Source organism: Vanessa atalanta, chromosome 14 (genome assembly GCF_905147765.1).
Source record: "Vanessa atalanta chromosome 14, ilVanAtal1.2, whole genome shotgun sequence".
Lineage (NCBI taxonomy): Eukaryota > Metazoa > Arthropoda > Insecta > Lepidoptera > Nymphalidae > Vanessa > Vanessa atalanta.
Genome location: NC_061884.1, coordinates 12,049,980 through 12,071,276, shown reverse-complemented (window position 1 = coordinate 12,071,276; position 21,297 = coordinate 12,049,980). Strand labels below are relative to the sequence as shown.

The following is a 21,297-nucleotide window of genomic DNA, read 5'->3' as shown; positions in this document are numbered from 1 at the left end:
TTTAGAGATCAACTCATTAAAGCTAGTAGTTCGTTGTACTACAGTTAATAAGTAACTCAGTATTGCTAAAATCACGACAGAGCGTGAACGTCCGCGACTCGCTTCATTGCGTATATTCATCGAACGCTTGTTTGAAAACTATTTCAAGAACAAATTAAATATATTTAATAATTTATTTGATAATAATATTCTTAATTGATAGTGTTAAGTTTTAAAATAATATAAAACCTGTGATAGTGTCTTGAAAATGTCTACAGAAGGTCATGTTTTAAATAATAGAACGGAAACGCCGGGGTTCCACAGGGCTCCAAAAACACTGGACATGAATGATGTCGAAATGGTTTTTGGTACACCTGCATCTACACGAGCCAGAGTTCTACCTGACGTTCATCTCATCTCGAATGAAAAGACTAACGGTAGAGACAAGGTTAGTAATGATAAGTGATAATATTATATTAATACGTACATGTAATTTATTCCAACAGGGTTCTCTGATGAAATATAATTGACAAAAGTAAATAAAGCCTAAGACAAAGCATATTATTCTAGATAATGGTATATAAGTAATTAGAACATCGACATTTATTGATTTTAATTAACTTTAAATACGCTAGGTAATATTGCAACTGCGGATTGTCGGTTTTTCTCGTTGGATTTTACGTTTCGCACATTCCTAACGGGTCATAGTTTCACGCTATATTCTATTAAATAAAGTAGTACATCACTTATTGGGAATAAAGCGTATGCGTGTATTTATTGTTTACAACATGATTAGGCTATGTTATCTAAAATCGAATCTTATAATACAAATCAAAGTACTATAATTTTTAATAGAAATTTATTTTTTCTGTTATCAGGTGTTTACAAACAAGCGTTTGATAAACGTACTCGAATTAAGTATATTTTCATTAGCTTAGTGTCTAACAGTTGAGCCAAGGCACAGATTATAACGCCAATAACACGTACGATGAAAAATATAAGTATCTTATTTTTTATTAGAGATCGAAAAGCACGTCGACGGTGTGTTAATGTTGTTGTTTATTTAAATTAACTTGAATAAATGGGATCAAATTTATAAAGATACGTAACTAAATTGAATTGATATTCACACTGTCTGCGATGAGCTGTCACAATAAATGTGACCATGAATTAGTATTTATGACTTCACTACTTAGCTGTTTCGAACACAATTATACCTCCACATATAAACATTATAACAGTACAATAACGTACCTTTACCTTTTTATTTTCAATCGTTTTTCATCATGTTACTGCTATAGTAACCTACTTTTTTTTATTTCTGTCTGCTTTCTTTAGTTTAATTTTTTGTGGCACATTTCAAGCTTTAAACAATAGAAATCCTGGGTTAAAACCCCAGGTCGGGACATTAAAAATTCCGTCGAGAAATTCGGAAATGCATCTCAGAGTCAGAAGGACATAAATACGTTGTTTCTTCACCGGAACTCTGACAGATGCCAACTGATTATGAGAATGACGGATGAGAGAGTTCACCTGTGTTTGTTTACACACTTGTGCACTAGTATCTGTGCCGCGCAGCTGGCTAGGCTTGCATGAGAATGGTTACAAACTAAAACTCAAACTCCTTTATTCAATATAGAAGCATTACACTTACTTATTGATAATCATATAGACAATATAATGCAGTAACCAAAATCGATCTATGGGATATCACAAATCTATTAATAAATTATTTTTATTGCATAGCTGTTATAATATTTAATTAATAAATATACACATAAGTTTACGTCTTTGTCATACAATTTTGAATTCTATAACGATAACATAATCAGATTTATGTTTATTGGTGGTAGAAGTCTCTAAATATATACATATATTTGTTATCACTGGCTTTCTATTATATATGGGAGTTTAAGATATAAACTATCGTCATGGCTTTCATAAAACATAATAATATTTTTTTTCATTGTAGTCTTTAAAGGATTTTCGCCTATAAGTCAGTAATATCAACGGGTTTTTTTTTATATATACCTGTTAACAGACAGAATTTACGCTGATTATTATTTATTGAACAGGTTTAATTAAAGTAGGAAATACAACATAATATTATTATATTCATAAAAAAATATATGGAAAACCAGTAATATCTTATTATGCATAGCCGAATAAAAATTACATTAAATCATTAACAGAATTTATTTCAAATAATGGTCTCCCATTCTTCGAAATTCGAATATAATTAATTGTTTCAATTTTTTTAAACTTTAAATCATAAATATAATCGAAAATAATGTGTAAACTTCCATTTTGGTAAGACACAATATTATACAAAAGTTAGGCGAATTTCTGCTATAAAGTTTTTAGTTGCAAAAATACGAAAGTTGGGGGACTAAGGCCTAGCTGTCGGGCAAAACCTTGTCATTATTTCAATAAAAACCCAACTAAATGCCAAATACGCGTTATTGTTTTTTTTTCATTTAATATTTGTGTTGACATTTGTATGAACGTGCAATTATAAATGTTGAATTTTATTTAATAATGTAACTCATTTTAGCTTGCTGCATTCCATTACAGCAGCAGCAGCTTGAAGCAGCTATATTAAGAATTGTTGTGTTCCAATTTGAAAGGTGAGCTAGCGTTACTACAGGCACAAGGGACATAACTATTAGTTATGTAAAAAGTGTCTTGAATGTCACGTGTCTCTCTGCTGCTCTAATTTCGGTAATCATAGATCAGGTGGTCCAATTGACCGTCAAAACATTACTGTTTCTCTGACATACTCAAAGCCTTAGTAGAGGCAATAATAAGCATTTATACAAAACAAATAAGGAAACTTATATACTGTACTTTCCTGGTTTATATATGTCTCAATAGAATGACTAATAAGTTTTTGTTCAAGTTAATAATTCTGTAAAACATCCGGAAATAAAAAGTTTATTATTTGTTACACTTATATGTTTTTATGCAATATATTAAAGTCAAATCCAATTATTTTATTTAAGTAATCTTAACAATAAAGCATTTGTGAATCGTCAATATTTAAAGCCTACCATTTTTTCTCATACAACAATATTATATATTTTTTATTATTATTTTAATTTTCAACATTTAATGTTTCTCCTCTTTCGAGGGGGTTAAAACTTAAAACGCGGGCCACAGCCTTTGTATTTTTTTTAATCTAAAATATAATAAATAATAACACAAAATAAATATAAGATATATAAAAAAAATATGCAACAAAAATAACATGACGTGCAAATAATCAATCAATAATAATTAATCTGTGCAATCAGATTATAGAAATTTTTTTTTATTTTAGTCTGTGATGTGTTTATTATTATTACTCTAATTTCAAATCGTAGACCACTAAGGTCTAGTCAAGGTTTGAATCCCGAAACTGCTATTCAGTCACTTCATTTATATTATTTTGATAATACAAGCGACAATTCAAGTACAAACATTTAAAAAATAACCATCATATAAAATTATATTGTATTTGCGTTAAATTAATACAATAGATTAAAATCTTGTTTATTTTGGTTATAGCACGTCGTGTAATCTTTTTAAGTTAAATATGCTTCATTGTTTTAAAATGACAAACACAAAAACAGCAAGTACCTAACACCATTTTTACCCGACTTAAAAATGATAGGTCACAAATTCTAAATTCTGTACTAATTACAATGGTCTTCAGACTATACCCCGAGGGCGCCCTCGGGGATTTATATCAATTAAAAAAAAAATCCCTAATGAAGGATTAAGGAGAGATAACTTGTGTGTACAAAAATGTGTAAAATTTGTCATAGTAAATGTTAAATCAAGAAGCTAAAATGTGTATATTACTATATTTATTTTACTTATTAAAAATATGTTATATAATATAATATCAAAAAAACAATTCTATGTAGTGGAAATAAGTCAAATATAAAATCCAAAAACTTATTTTTTTATTTCTGGCCAGACACACGACGCGTTCAAATTTTTTTTTTTTCCACGACTTTATTATTAAAGCAAAAAAAAATAATTAAGCAATGCATATCGAACGCTGGACAACCACTAGTTAGTATTAGCATACTAAATATAATATGCTGACTATAGACACATTTACGTTATAATTCGCAGATTTTAAATAAAATGTAAAAACATGTTTGAGATTATGATGCTGTCTGGCAATAAAAATACAGGAAGGCACACTAAAATAACATAAAAAAAAACTATATATATGATATAACAGCAGACAGCGCGTCTGAGAACTTATAATAAAAAAAAACAAGAGAAAAACCTATAGCGCAATACAATCAACTTTGACGCGAAAAAATCGCAAACGTCATTAAAATTCTACAACGTACAAGTTGATAAAAGCCTATTCAAATGCTAGAACCTTGCTGTTTATATATATGTATAACGTAACACTCATAAGTAGTTGTTGTTTTATGTCATGTCTTAGTTAAATGAAAAATATAAATAACATTTAACTTGTAAATTCACAACGCTACCATAATAAGGGAAGCGAATTATTTTAAATAATGGCTTCCAACATACAATAGCTCTTGCAGTGTAATTAATCACCGTAATTGAGGACTCAGAGGTTTCAAGTTGCTAGTGTAGAATGTATGTTGTTTTAAAAGTATTTAGTGTGTTCGTATGTTTTGGATACATATACATTTGTACTAATAAAAGAAGCCGCGGGCGACTACAAGGATAAGATAAAAGAGTAAAGTCAATGCCTGTACATGTTGCACTCTTGGGCAAAGGCGTCTTCTCGTTTATGAGAGGAAGGCTTGGAGTTTATAACACCAAGCTGCTTCGATGCGGACTGGACACGTGGTTTCCACACGATACACTTAAAAATTAGTGATGCTTCTCCACGATTTAATACAAAATCTTCGGTCAAGATTCAAAACTTAAAAGCACCGGTCATTACAATATTATTACATTAAAATTGTAAGTGCCTTGCCAAAGTAAAGAGACGAAAGAACCGTAATAATAGAGGTATGCAGTTCGTAAATATAAAATTTTTTGGCCGCCGAAAACTAGTTTTCGAACAACGTAAGCAACGTACCTACGCAAAACTCGTTCCAACATTAAAATCCAACATTCTTTCTTGCGAATGTCGTTGATCGAATAAAAATACGTTTGGAAAAGCCAAAAATGCAACAGCTATAAACAAAATAAAGATACGATTTTTTTTATATTAGGCCCTGGTGTATGTAGTAACATTGTCTCACTCACTCTTCAAACCGGAACACAACAATACAACATATTGCTGTTTGGCGGTAGTGTGTGTGTGTGTGCAATATGTGAGAATACGAATGCCGTAAGGCATACTGATGCTCCACTCCACTCCATGAGTCGTGCAGTTATTGATACGCAAAATTGAAAAAATCGGCAAATACGAAGCAAATAACATTGTGCAAAGTCGGAAACTTTTATGTGTCCTAAGCCAGAATATTTTCGTTTTGCGTTCCACATGTGCAGTTAGATATCATAGATATAATGCTCTGGAATTAATATTCATTGACTCTGCAGGATATACAAAATTAGATATGAAACAATGTATAAAATTATCCGTATAAAATTATTTAGTTGCTTGCCGGTTCTTCTCGTCAAAATGTATATTTTTAAATAGTAAATTTATGTTTGATACATCTAGTAAAATGACGATTCAATGGTCCTTTTGTCTTGAGCACTTATGAAGGCTTTATTAGTGTTTGATTAATGTACCCATTTTAATGGACCGCTGCGTCACGACCGTCTGATTTTCTTTTGTTCAAATATATTACTTGAAATCACACAAACTCGCAAAGCACGACGACCGACCAACTTAATAAACGATAAAGATAAAAAATGGCAAGAGTATTTACGGGAAATAACATTTTTATTGTAAAATTAATATATGTATTCAAATCCTTCGATCAACAGGACCACTGTGGTATTGTTGATCGAAGTGCAAATCCATACTTACCACAACAGAAAAAAATTTGGAAATATTGATTAAATCTCAATATCGAGCATGACAATTAACCTTTGATTGGCTAGCAAGTATTTTTATTTACACAATAATGATTTATATTGTTACCTAATATATAGAAATGAACTATATTGTTATTATAATTAGCTAGCAAATAACAACATAAAAATATTATAGGTATGTACATTTAAAAAACCTCTTCTAAGAAATAGACACATCGTATTCTTATTACATATATTTTAAGCCGCTTTAAATAGAGGCACTAATTAGAAATATTATTTAATTATAAATAATTAAAACAAAATTTTAATTTAAGATGAAGTTTTTACCGTAGAAACATTACATCATGAGCGTATTTCGCAATGAGGCTGTAACGCATGAATCGATGGGGTCGATGCCCTCGCCCACGTTTTGACTCAAACTCATATGACATTGAAAATTCAAAACCTTAACAACTGTGTGCGTAACATGGCAAACTAAATTTCATTTATAACATTCAAACAGATACTCATAATTTTTTAAACAGATATGAGACATTCTGTGTAAATAAATTAGTATGATGGGCCTATTCAGTATCATAATACTCCATAATACTAATTTATCGACTGCAACACATATCAATCCGCAACAAATATTTGATAGCAACAGTTGCTATGCTGTAACCGTAATAACACCCGCTGATATTTAAAATAAATCAGGTACCTACTCGCACGTCAGTGAAGACGTTTAATTATAATTTATCTTTTAAATTATAATGAACTGTATGTAACTTCAAGCTGTATTCATCGAGTTCATACGCTTTGAGATTAGCCATGTCTCATCTCACCAACTAAATAAATATAGTTTAAAATATTGGTTTGCGTTAAGTATTGTTTCCTCCTCCGCTCTTAACGACCGTAACTTGAAGTTACATAGCAAATTATACCTTCTTAAACAAAAGGACGACATAACGCAAAAAATATTTAAAACGATCTTGTAGATGCTGAGATCAGAACCTTTTATAGTTCAACCTTCCTCATTAAATGGACCCCTATTAAAACCTACGTGAATAATTATTAATATCGGACTTGTATTTTCTGAGGTAAATTAGTAGTTGTAAATATTTAATTACTAAAAAAAGTATCTAAACATTATGGATTTGTCATTAAAAATGATGTGAAGGGAACTTTGTACCACATTTTAACCATATTGAGTGTGTGATTTGGCATCCCTCCAAGTCCAAATACGATGCGAATATTATAAATGCGAAAGTAACTCTGTTTGTGTGTCTGTCTGTTTGAATTTAATGACCAGTCCACTTAACCGAATTTGATGAAAATTGATATGAAGCTTAAACAAGAACCAAGAAATGACACAAGTTACTTTTCTATACCTAGCACCTGACAACCGTCACAACACAAGCGACATTTAGAATATAATACAAATAACATATATGGATTTAAAAAATATATTAAATGTTTGCGTCATTCTACCAATTTCAAACATTTTGTCTATAAAATAACCGACTTCAACATTTGTCTCAGAATTTAAAATAAAATATAATCAAAAACATTTTAATTCTTTTTTAAATTTATTTTTGGTTCCATTTAAATAAGAAGTAAAAAATACGACCCCGAAGGCTGACAAAATACATTTATAAAATGATTTGCGGAGTTTTATATTATAATTTTGACCATCAGGCGACTACTAATGTACTACACATTACCACCTGCCTAACGAGAGTCTATGACTAACGAGTGACGTCCATTATATATCTCATGACGTCATAACACGTCACAAAATCATCACAGACGTCCAAGGTATTACTTTCTATCTATATTACACCTAGTTTCTATAAAATTAGCACTATATATGTATGTATTAAACGTATCGACGTTATAAATCTACAAGGAAAATACTTCAGGAAAATTTTAAATGATTACAATTGCTTCCTTAAAATATGTACCAGATGATTCTAAGAAAGAATTCTTAAAATAGCTTACACTAGTATATACATCATGGGACGAGAATATGACGTGAGGGACGTCACGCTATTTATAGAAAAGATTTTTGTATAGCTTTTTTTTTCCTTTAATGAAAAACTACGAGGTTTAAACTTGGATTAAACTTATTCCAGAAAATACAGTGTGTTTCAGAGAAGGTTTAAGTATATAACTAGCGAGTTATTATATTATAAGCGGCCCGCTCTGGCTTCGCGCCAGGGTGTATTTTATTAAAGTAAAAATAAAGAAATTGTGAAGTCCGATTACCAAGAAAATGGTACCATCTATTTATTATATAACGTTTATTTATTAGTTTATAGAAGTATGTTAAAATTGAGAACTGTTAATGATAATTTTATTGTGATATACATCAGAATGTGTCAATTTGTAAAATTTTAACTGAAACCAGTTGCAATCCGACTACCCGTTTTACGGCGAACCAGTTTTTTCCTGTAACATTTAATATTTATTTCAATGCCCAAAGTAACATATGATATTTATTTCAATAAGAACAATAATTGATTGAAAAAAATGGAACGCAAATGACGGATTTTTTTTTACTAATTTGTAATAGATAAAAATTTAGGTTTTTAAGAGTGTACCTTAGAAGATGAAGATCGACGCATGCTATCGCGGACTTAGGTATCTATAGGCCCTTTTAAGACTTAACATAATCTAGAATATTGTTTTGATGTATCCTGAGGTTAAGCTAGCCATGTAAGCGTACGAAAACAGTTTTGTGGATTCAACTTACAGCCATTAACTTACAGCCATTTTGTTCAAAACATTACAATTTAAAATTAGATTACATTTGGAATATAATCAGGGACCTCCGGACTTTTGTTTACGTTACCGTGATTCGTGAAAATCATTTGTATAAGGTCGTTCGCCCAAGATGACTTTTTAAAGCGACTAACGCTACTAACGTGCGTTAGTCGCATTTGCAACGCGCTGCAACATCGCGACTGTATTTATGCAACGCGCGACCGTGACATCGGCAATGAATGGAGGGATTGCCGTATTGGGACTGTATCGCTGCGAATGCGCGACAGATTAGCTGCTGCATCGCTGCATAAAGTCGCCGTAGGCGACCGGCTTTAGTTCACATACATATGTATATAAAAGAAATTAATCTCAGATGGGCAATTATTTAAAACGAACACAGAAGTACAAAACTGTGCTTAGCCGATTCAAGGTTATTTCATTACGTACAAATGAATAGCTATGTAGGTAATTGACGGCAATTCACTGAATGTCTAACGTTTAAAATTGACGTACGAGTAGCACAGTTGAGGACAATGCGTTTACTTTATACATATGTATGTATTTAGTGACATAGATGTGTATGTATACCATTGGACAAGTTTATTGACCTCATATTATAATGTCACTTCATACATTAATACCGATTTCAGTGAATTATCAACACTATTACATTTTAAAATATGGTAATATTAAATAAATATTAAATATAGTCTATTATTAATTTATTTTTTGTCTATTCCTATTCAAAATCAAAATAAAAAGATACTATGTAGATTCTACTGAGATCAACCGGCAAGAATCTTAGGTATCAATCATGTTGATTACTCTTTATTTCACCCCGATCTTTAAGGGAGATTAAAAAAAGCCGAGAACGATGTCTAAACAATATATAGTTAATTCTAAGTACTTGTATTACTCATTTATTTATTCATTGCGAAAACAAAACAGTTCACCGCAGCTTATTTAATAAATCATTAAAACATCAAAACAGGCTCGCCTGTGAAACATTTATTTACAAATAACGTCCTCCTGATTGAATTTTGGTATTGGTGGTTAACTACATACAATTCATCAGTTGATATTACTGTAAGAGTGCCTTAGTAAGAGCACAAATACAGATACTCTTTATTCCTCCAATCGCATTATCCGATACTACTTAAGAGATGTCAGAAGCTGGACCAACATTTTTAGGTTATATGAGGAGAATGCTACGAATTTTTAAAACTCCCGACTGTTGTAGAGAATTTCTTGACTGATAAACGCAATAACTTCACTGGCCTCTGTCCAAACAAACTATTTTCGAGGAAATGTTATACGTACTATACGATTATGAGTATGTTAGACAACTTTTTGTTTTACTTTAACATGATATAGGTAAGATATAATGATAATTTTATAAATATATTATTTGTTTTTTGGGCTACAAAACTGGCTAGAAGACCAGAAATTAAACCGAAGATTGCGTGTTTAAATTCCAGACAATCGTCACAAAATCAGCGGTGTAAGAGATTGCCCGCGATTTTCATGATGACATTCTGCCAAATGTATCCACGAGTTTGGAAAGCATGGAATGAGTTCCAAAATTTTTCTCAAAGAACCTCATATTACTAGCCGTGGCCGAAATTCGGGCAGGAGTACAATTATTTAAGATAATATGATACGTAATCTTTATATAGGTTAATGACTGTCTGACCCTAATAGCTGGACTCACCTTGACTTCAAATGTCTTTGTTGTATTTACAAATATTATTTATACTAATAAAATCTACTACAGCACCTTAACTTACTGATAAGGCAGTGATAAATTCGTGAGGAGCAGGTATTTCCCAAAAATAACAGTACTTTGTTTTGATCTCAATTCAAACTTAAATAAGTTATCAAATAAATTAACCTACTCTACAATCCCTGACAGTATATCCTATTGTTTCGGAACTCATGGAGGTAAGGCTTTGTAAGGCTGCAGTAGGGTACAATCCCCTCATCATATAAAATACCATACCGCCAAACAGCACCAAGTAGTACTATTCTGTTCCGGGGGTGAAGGGTGAGTAAGTCACTTCAATAAGGCACTTCGACACTACATTTCAAGTTACCCAACTCATAGACACATTACAAGAAGTGTGATATTCCATACACTATCATGCATCATATCACTAACGATACCATGGCAACAATGAAAATAAGGTATTATCCCTTGTGCCTATAATCAGCTTTTATAACTGAACTACTAGTAATTGCTATTATATCTTGGACGACAGCCGAAAAGGTTTAAGGATGCTAAACTCGATGATGAATTCTGATGGAACAAAGAGTTTGGAGGAATAACGTTTGATAAAATCTCTCGGGTAACTACTAATTATGGCAGGACGTTGACGTATTGTTGTGATAAGTGTTCGTCACACAAATAATAATTACAGAGTGAATGACTCAGTGTAATATTTAGCAAGCGGGACTTAACCAGGCGGGGCTGCTTCCAACTAAACCATGACGACAGTCAAACACCCTTGGGGAGTTATCAGCTTTAGCGATTCTCAATAAGAGCTGAAAACCCGTAAATAACATTGACTAATTTCGTGGTATGGACATGTTCCATGGTGACGTTCCAGAGCAAAGTCTATGTCGCAAAACGTAAATCGTCACAAAAAAAAAACATAAATTAAAAGTGTCATCTAAAGAGAATGTACCTAAATTGACGTCATAACATGTTCACAACGATGTTACGTATGTTTACAATATTTATTGAGTTTATTCATTTAAACTGATTGCGAACATTTATACATTAGCATAGACTATATATAAGAATATAGATTAAATTGATAGAATCAGTTACAATAATTGATTTTTACTTGGTAGTAGTAAACCCGTCTGGGTACCACCCACTCCCAAAGCATTGGAATTGTTGTGTTAACCAGTGTAACTACAGGCACAAAAGACGTAACATCTTAGTTCCCAAGGTTGGTGGCGTATTGGCGAAGTAAGGAAAGGTTAATATTTTTAACAGCGCCTATATCTATGTTCGGTGGTGAACACTTAACATCAGGTGGCCCATTTACCGATCCGTCCACAGATTACATAAAAAAAATGTAAATTATAAAATCAAGTTTTCAATACTTCTAAGAGATGAGATGATGTGAATCTTCTTATCCCATCTCATATTACTAATATTATAATCTAACTTGAATAAAGGATATTTAACGGTTAGTTCACTGAGATAATTATTAAAATAGCTAAAGATTAAACACCGAGTTTCATTGTCTGTTTCATAGTCTTCGAAACCAGAGTAAGCAAGTGTAGTTTCAAAGATATACAATTATATTTGTTGAGTAAAATGGCATGTTCTAAAGTACAGCGCGTTATTAATGAGGAAAATACTAGTCTTTTAATGTAAATTGTTTTGTTTTAATTACCAACTTGATATTATATATACATTTATACGCGATATAATTTATTCTCACTTCCTTTGCGCTCAGGTGCGAAAACCCCATTACATAAATAGTTTTTCCACCATAATTTTATGTAAATACAAAAAAATTAAGATTAATTACGTCTGGTTTTTATGATAATTAAACTTGAGGTTTTTTAAGTGCAGGTCATATAATTACCGTCAAATGTATTTTTCCCAAAGAAAAACCGATTTATTTTATATGTTTGAATATCACTTAAAATATATTCATGTTAATGGTAATCCATGACAATGTCTGATTTCTATAATATAAGTAATATAATATACTATCGACTTTTTTTGTACTTTTCCTTCGTTCATTTCATTATCAAGAATTTAAAAAATCGATTCTGTCAAAATTAACGCATTAATAAAGTACGTACCTAGTAGTTTGCAAGATGAATTTATATGAACAATCCTAGTTTAACATATTTCAAGCGATTTTGTAATAGATCAGTCATATTATACAAAACAATAAGTGATTTATTATTATATACTTATATGACACAACACTAGTTGGCTACATAACTTAAATTTGACTCTCAAAATTTCAATAGTAACTTTTACATTCAATACGCCTTTTTATTAATCCATCCATCTCGACCAATGATTGCGCTTCAATTCAATTTCAAAGTTGGAATTGGCTTTATGTGTACTATTTTCTGATCTATATCATTATATACGTCGGAGAAAAAGACCATTATTCTCCTTGACATCCTCATAATGGGGTTACAGGCAGTGACGTAGCTAGGTGGGTAAGGGCCCCGGTGCATAGAAAAAGAATCGGGCCCTCGCCCCCTCTGTAACGTATATTGGCATTCAAAATTATAGATAGTAATAAGAATGGGATACAGGATACAGTGAGTTGAACATATCATTAGTAAGTTAAATCCATACTTCATCTCTATTCAAAGCTCTTTTCATAGCTTAGGTTAGAGGGCCCCCAGAGCTCAGGGGCCCTGGTGCACTGCACCACCTGGCCCTACGATAGCTACGCCACTGGTTACAGGTCTTGTGGGCGTCGTCCGGATTGAATACGAGCACAAAACAAAATAGAAACTGTTTCGTACAATTTAATTAAATTTTCAAAATGTTTAATTACTAAACAATTATTATTTCATAGTTACTAATATAACTTCCCACTATTTTGTATTCGTATCAAATTCCCGTTATAGACTACATAATCACTACATATTTCCCGCCAAAACGTAAAGATGGCGCCTCGACTCTGCTCAAAGACTAACCTCTACTCTGATAGGTCGTGACGTACGATGCAATATTATAATAGTAACTTTGAATTTACTAGAAAGATTTAACCATCATTTCACCATAATAAATTTCGCAATACAAATACTATATAAGAACATATTTAAAATTGAAACAATATACTATTCCGCCACTTCCTCCGAAAAATATATTTAAAAACAAAAACTTTATTAAAGCTTTATACTCATATTTTACTCAGTTACAGCTCACCGCTAAATAATTGCCTGCCCGTTGCATTTATCTGAACATTCATAATTCTGGTCAGGGAAATCCCTTCGCCTTGGCCTCGATACATTAGTAACTATGATACAAATGACTCAATAATAAAGTTTTAAGCTGCTTTTTATACATTATAATCGACATTCCTTAATATGAAAGCCTATAGTTAATTATGAATTTTAAAAAAAATACAATTTTTTGTGTTGTAATAGTTTTTGGACTTTCTATTAGTATTTTATACTAAGAGTCAAATTAAATCTATTATGTATTGAAATAGGCTAAAAAGGCCTAGCAGAGAGACATTTAAGTTTTAAACTTTTTAACATATCTGTATATTATTGTTACAGCTTCCAAACAATCACAAGAGCGATGGAAGCGACAATACTCTGTCTTCACAGCCCTTATTGGAACCGGACAAGGACCGACCCAAGCCGCCACTCGCTGGTATATAATCATCTATAAAAATAATGGTTTATATGTCTCTTCAAATGATTGTGATGAAATTTTGGTGTACTGCCAATCCTGTTTGCAAAGATCCCTGGCTAAAATAAAACCAAGATTGTTATTCTTGGTGTATTGTTCGATATAAACGTTTTAGGCAGATCCTTATTCAAATTTAAACTTCACCTGTTAGTACCTATGTTTGGGTAAAATTTTGTAACTGCATTTAAACCAACCAACCAATTGAGTTAAAATCTTGTTCTAACTACTTATTCTGGTGATCATACAAAATATTATCAAATTTAATTAGTTATAATAGATGATTTAAGGAAAAAAATAATTAAAAAAAAAGGTTTTATATACAATAAAATCAGTATACACGATTTTAGACTACTTTGAATTGACGAAACGTTTTGACAATCGATTGAGTACACAGTGCCAGCAATGCGATTCTGTAATAATTCACTTCGTATCTCCCATGTGAAATGGTGACAACCGACTTACGGTGATACGCTATTTTGATATGTGTATCATATACATTTTATAATTTTTATAGTCAATGTCGCATATCAAACACCTGAAAAAGTCTCATGTTCGAATAAAAGATATGATAGCGATAGTATAGAAATAAATGATTTGTTTGAATGAATGAATTGTCTGTCTTAATAATCGTCGACTTTGTCAATATGAATTAATAAGAGTTATTCAGTTTAACATCTCACTTAATAATAGTCGCAATTGCGCCCGTTGAAAGTTAAAAATATATATTACAGTTATTACTAAAACAAAAATTAATAATTTATTTTAATATTTGCCGTTGTTTGATTAAATATCCTTTCTAAGTGCGCCTCTTTAAAACCTAAAATTTCTTTCAAATTTCAATTCTCTTTTCCAGCTGTGCTTGTTTATTGGTCATCCAGTCTGGTCATTGACTTTCATATATTTTTTATCGCTGCCAAGATTTTAAATGAAGCGATTTTTTGTTGAGAACTTATTTTTACTATTATTTCTATAGGGATAATTGCAAGCATGATGGTGGAGTAAGCTCCAAAACCTTATCCTTTGATTCCGGGCCATTAGTGACATTTAATATTCTTATAAAATTGAGGATATAAAAATACTCGAAAGAATAAACTGGAATAAATGTCGTTACTATACGATGGAAAGAGAAAGACTGTTTTATTACCGAACACTAAACAAATACAATTTAAAATTCACGTATTATATTGTGCGACAAAGTAAGTGTCAGCTAGACAAAACTGAGTCGAATTCTGTACTGATAAGCACAAATGTTAGTTTACGCTCTTAATTATAAATGTTGCTTATTTTTCTTCTACTTCCAGGACCAGAAATTGACGACTTAGACGAGGAACAACCGACGGAAGCCACCCCATACCCAGGCATCGACGACGGTCTCCTGGAACCTAATAATAATAAACCGGCCGTCAACGGAGAAGGTATTTAATTATTAATCTTAGTCTCCGTCCTGTACTCCCCCCTTTTAGATGTTACTCACAACAAACAACAGGCTAATTGCAAATGCGAAAGTAACTCTCTATGTCTTTTAGTTAACCTATTATTATATAAGTAGATATCATTATTTTTGATTTCAGTTATAGAACTATTTTAGGGCTGTTGTTGTTTGTTAACTTGCACGTCTTGTTCTTATTCAGTGTCAACCAAGGAGGATTTACGCTAGAATTGAAATACGTAAACTATACCTATAATATAATAACAGTGCCCTTTATAAACAAAAAATCTTTTTATTCGATGACTCTGTTTCAAAATATTGTACTATCTCTACTATTTATAAGTTTAATTAAATATATCATAATACATAAACTTCCAGGAAGTTCCTTAATTGAAAATAAAGACCGCAATGATCAGAAGAGCCGAATGGCAATTTCATTTTAAAAAGTATTATCTCTAAATATTAACTCGGCCTTTGAAACTTTAAATAAATAATTAATAATAATAAAAACAATATTTAGTTATAAAATAAAAACTATAAGCAAAGTGTGCACTTCATATATTGCATTTATATATTAGGCATACTAAAGTATGTGTGAACAATTGAGTGATATTAATAATGATGTAGGTATATAATAATTAGGTTATCACGGAGGATGTGGTCAGTGACAGGCTGCGATAATTTTGTTCTTGACCATAAACATGATAACGATAAAAATATATTACCTGAGTTAGATTTTTTGGTTCATCCTTTTAATTTGATACCTTTGTCTTAAAAATGTGATATTAAAAAAAAAAAACGAACACTAATTACTTAGACTACTAAAATTTTATATCTACTTATCTAAATGTCACAGATCTTTAAATGTTTAATTTTCTTTTGATAGCTGTAAAATTACGTGATCATAGTATTTGCGTAGACTTTTTGTATTTAAAATTAAAATACTCTAAATCTAGATACAACATTTTGATAAATTTATGATAATATTTTATATTGTTATCTGTGTCATTACTTTTGTCTTATCAAAAAATGAATTTCACCTCATTTCACACGGGTATATTTGGTAAAATCTTTTATATTGCAGTTGAATGTTGCACCAAAAATATAATTACTGTTAAACTGATTTTGGAGCTAGTAAAGAAATAAAAACTATCATATTAATGTCATCATTGATGTGTTTATTTACAACGTGAACAGTTATCAATTTCATATAACAATGTAGTTATTATTATTATTATTAGAACCAAGGTTACTAAAATACCAATAAGAAACAAAGAAGTCATTTTGTTCGATCATTTTAATAATAATTTAGTAAAATAATAATTTAATACATTATATTAATTAAAAAAAAGTAAGTAAAATAATCCATATATATTTTTTTTAATAATTTTATTTTTTATTTTTTAGGCGAGGATGGAAAGTCAGATGGTGACTCTCACCACACGCACCCGACGCGGGACGACGGTGTTGGCACTGAAGACGGTAAATGGCCTTGGCCGTCTACCGACGAGACGGACTATCCTTACGGTGATTGGATGATGCAAATAGTATTTACATGCGCAGGATTGTATCCTACATTAGTCCATAGGCGATGATGCACTCAGGCGTGGTCTGAAATGGGGGGGTTTATAGCCCTGACCCCTCCAAAATCATACCCGTTAAATTACCAATTTTATATATTTATAAGGAAGTTATGTATTTAATAAGTTACCAATTTCGGCAATTTGTTAAAGCATCAAAATAGATAACTCCAGGTGTCTCTAATATAGTTGAACTGATTTGCCAATACAATTGGAATACTTCTATTTGTTTTGTAATTTGATTAGTAGGTACTGTTGTACTTATAATTTTTTTTTGGCAATAAACAAATATTGACAACCCCCATACAAAAACGTTTATAACAGAGGATTGCAATCTGTAGCCGGCATCTTGAAAAACCCGTGTTTGTAAATCACAGAAACAGTCATTGAACGATAAAATATTGAGAACCTTACTAAGGTAAGGTTCTCAATATTTTGTTTGACATTGTTTTAGCACAACATATTTTCTATAATTTTAATGTCGTTAAAGTGTAAATTGCAATAATTTTAAATATTCCACCATCTTGTAATTATTGGTCAATGACGTCATTATGTCGTCGTTATGTAACTCTCCCTAACTCGAAAATAGGAACAAGTTCCTGCGCATGTTAAGCATTACAAAAAAAAAAAATACTCAAAACAATATAATACTGAGTTATTTCATAATATAGTACTGAGTTATTTCATGAAATCAATATTTGAAACAGTCAGTAATAAGCTATTTTGAAAGTATTATGTTTGACTTCTAAATTGTTCACTTTTTGGGGTTGCCATTGATCTTATAGAAATATATATAAACACATTATACCGCTTTTAATTATGTCGGGTAGACGGTCACTCGTGTTCTATTTGTAAATTAACTTACAGTAAGTTGCATGCTGCATGCCTTGATACGTTTAAGGATACTAAAATATTTCTAAAGCAATCGAGTTTAAAGCTAGAAACAAACTATGAATTGAAATGCTTACCCTTGTTCGTATTTCATAACATAATAATGGTTAATAAAAACGAATTGTGTCTACCGTGGGGTGGAATCTTTTAAATTTAATTTTATATACATGTAAGCTAATGAGAAAATCTTTTAATGTGGTAAATTTAAAAATCATTCGAATAAAGATATCTTGATTATATACATATATCAAGATTCGTTTGGTTGAGTAGCAACACTCAGCAATTATTCTACCTCCAAAGAGTAAGACTTTGTACTGTTGTGAGCCATTGTAATGGACATAAAAGTCTAGATCCCGCGTGATATTTATTTTGTACCAAGGTAGGAAAGTAGACTGCCTTCCTAAACAAATAAATGTATAATATGCAATTGGTACAATTCAGCACAATAATTATCTGTAAATATATTATATTATTAAGTTTGTTTCTAGCTTAACACTTAAGAATGACGTTGTTACTTTAGAATGTGTGTAAATACTTTTAATGCGAGTTAGAAACTAGATACCTATATTCATTGTAATAGAATTATAAACGTCATAATTAACAAATAATGGTTTACTAATACGTGCATGCGATCGCTTTGATGTCTATCTATTGCTTGGATATAGGACATGTTTATTGTTTATCTAATGAATATATTATTTCAAAACTGCGGCAGGAAGTTGGCGCTGTTTTTACTATTATGATATTTTATCTGTTCCTTAATTGGCACAGACTATAACAATGTCAAGATAGAATCATATTCATATATGTATATTTTTTTTTTTAAAACTAATAATGTGATATAGTCACGCAGTGCTTTGTCTTATTCTTTCAAATGTAAAATTAATGGTGAAAGAAAGAGAACGAAATCGATTTGTAACCCGCTATGCATCTTTTTTTAGTAAAGCCGTAAATAGTAATTTTAGTTATTCTTATAATACTTGCTTATGTATAATGAATTTTGAGGTGTGTGTATTTAAAATCGTAGGCATTTATATTTATACAATTGAAGTATGCAAACAAGATATTGATTTGGCGCCAAGAATTTTAATTTAATTTTTACTTGACGTCATAGATTATTTTTGTTTTTAATCAAGATTACGATTTTCGGCTATGACAATGATCATACAGATATAGTTTTAATTTTTTTATCAAAATTAACCATTATTATTATTATTCAATCCACTTGAATAATTGATCATTTATGTACAAAGATAATTTTATAATTTGAAGATGCTTAGTATAATATCTAAAAAAATATTAGGTCCACCTGTAAAAAAATATTGTTTACGCTAAAGTTTCTAACAGTCGTCCAAAATAATTACTATATTTTAACTATGTACTTATAATCTAATTATTTTGTTCTTAATTAACGAATACATTGCAGATTTGAATGGCTTCGGACCAAGATTTGGGATTGACGATCGGCCCGGCTCGCCCATGATGCCTGGGGTAAGATTATGCAAATGAATTAAAAACAAACCACTCATTGAATTCAAATTGTAACAGTTTTAAAATATTACCATAATCGTGATTATATACCTCAATAAATAGGCTATCTAACGCAAAAATATTTTAAAAAGCCGTTACGACAAACGAAGCTGGAGTAAAATAAGATTAAATTAAATACACATAAAAAAACTTCAAATTCGGTCCAAGTGCGTAGGAAGAAAATGATGTATGAAGTAAAATATTAATATAGTATTTCATCCACAGTCGATCCCAGACGTGAACACATATCAACAAAAGAAAAATCTCGCTCAGGGAATGATGGACCTCGCACTATTGTCAGCGAATGCCAATCAACTCCGCTACGTCTTAGAGTCTTCGTCCACACACCCCTATTACTACCCCAGTCTTACATTCATATCGCTCAGTATTATATTTCAGGTAAGAGAAACATTATCTAAAAATATTTTTTAAATATTTATCAAATTATCAAAAGTTTACTTTTTAACTTTTTTTGATCGGCTATTTGTATATATGAACATATATCGCAAAATCTTATTCTAGTTATTTATGTAGATTATACTAAGTTATAGATTTTTTTTTAATATAAATATTTTTCTCAGATTGCAGTGGGCATAGGTCTCATCATGAACAGCCGGTACAACGTCAAAGACGACAAGGACATCTGCAAAGCTGATAAAATCAACAACATGACAGTGTTAGGTATCTTCCTCGTCACTATCGTGAACGTTTTCATCACTTCGTTCAGTGTTGCAACACCTACCACAATAGCAAACATAGGGAATTCAATACAACAGGCTGGATAACAGTTATTAAAGCTAATTAAGTATTATAAATAACGCGACATCAACAATGATACATTTTAAAAGTAATACAAGCTACAGTCAATTGTGCTATGGTTTTGCAATCATTGTGTTACGTCTGAGTCTAAGATGTTAAATCGGCTGCTGACTGTACTTGACTGACAGGAATGATTACGGCATAAAAGGGCGCCAAATAAAATAAAAAGTAGACGACATTTTATTTTAAAAGGGTATATATATGTTGTATTTTATTCGAAGTATATTTTGAAATATGTTTTGTTATACAATTGCTTAAAAAAAATTGATTAAAGCACAACAAACAGTAAAGGCTCGATGCAACAGCTCTCGACAAAAGCTGCGTTTAAACCTAAGTCATTACTCTCCTTCGTTAGAACGTTCTCGGGTAAAAATATAACGACCATGTGATATATTTTCATAATTAATAATATTATGAAGTAAAAATGAATCTATTTAGATATTAAGTATATTTTACTTGCTATGTATAATATAATAATAATAAAATAAATACTAAGAGCATTAAAATTCACTTAATTCTCAACTTCAAGCGTTAAACTAAACTGTTCTTAAAACTATTGTTATTAATGTTTAATCTTGTGATTATATTGATTTTACAGTTTTTTTTTAATCTTTTAATTTATTGATTTAAGAACACTCACAAAGTAAAAATTTATTTCCCACCAATATTTAGTTTTTATTCTCTTTTTCTAATATGTGTACAACAGAAAACATTTTTTTACGAATCTACAAAAAAATATTTACCTATTGAAAACTCATTTATTGTGATATTACCTAAATTAATTAGTAAAAAGCAAATTTAATATTTTTCAATTGTTAGTTTATAATTTCTATAGCTTTTTTTACTATGTACAATGCGTCTAATTGATCTAAGTTGAACGGACAGAAGAATACGCATATTATGTGATTAAATCAACGAACCCAAATAATGTAATCATGCCG

The 21,297-nt window shown here is 30.8% G+C and overlaps 1 protein-coding gene across 2 annotated transcripts; it reads left to right on the top strand.

Moving 5' to 3' along the window:
* The first annotated feature begins 78 nt into the window (after window positions 1–78).
* On the top strand, window positions 79–20,568 carry LOC125068853 (ninjurin-A). Of its 2 annotated transcripts, none has more exons than XM_047678193.1 (7): window positions 79–427; window positions 13,972–14,068; window positions 15,409–15,522; window positions 16,944–17,018; window positions 19,434–19,498; window positions 19,763–19,936; window positions 20,119–20,568. In XM_047678193.1, exons 1-7 carry the CDS (start codon window positions 248–250, stop codon window positions 20,320–20,322), a joined length of 909 nt encoding a protein of 302 aa, XP_047534149.1. In that variant the 5' UTR covers window positions 79–247; the 3' UTR covers window positions 20,323–20,568. The 2 variants fall into 2 exon arrangements, with proteins under 2 accessions (XP_047534149.1, XP_047534148.1); XM_047678192.1 differs by having other exon boundaries at window positions 16,944–17,063.
* Window positions 20,569–21,297: the final 729 nt, after the last annotated feature.

What these genes read in the sequence shown, in the direction of transcription:
- LOC125068853 (XM_047678192.1), top strand. Translation starts at nt 248, where the DNA reads ATGTCTACAGAAGGTCATGTTTTAAATAATAGAACGGAAACGCCGGGG. An exon ending in ACCCAAGCCGCCACTCGCTG is followed by an intron (nt 14,069 to 15,408) that starts GTATATAATCAT and finishes TTCTACTTCCAG; the next exon opens with GACCAGAAATTGACGACTTA. An exon ending in ACCGGCCGTCAACGGAGAAG is followed by an intron (nt 15,523 to 16,943) that starts GTATTTAATTAT and finishes TTTATTTTTTAG; the next exon opens with GCGAGGATGGAAAGTCAGAT.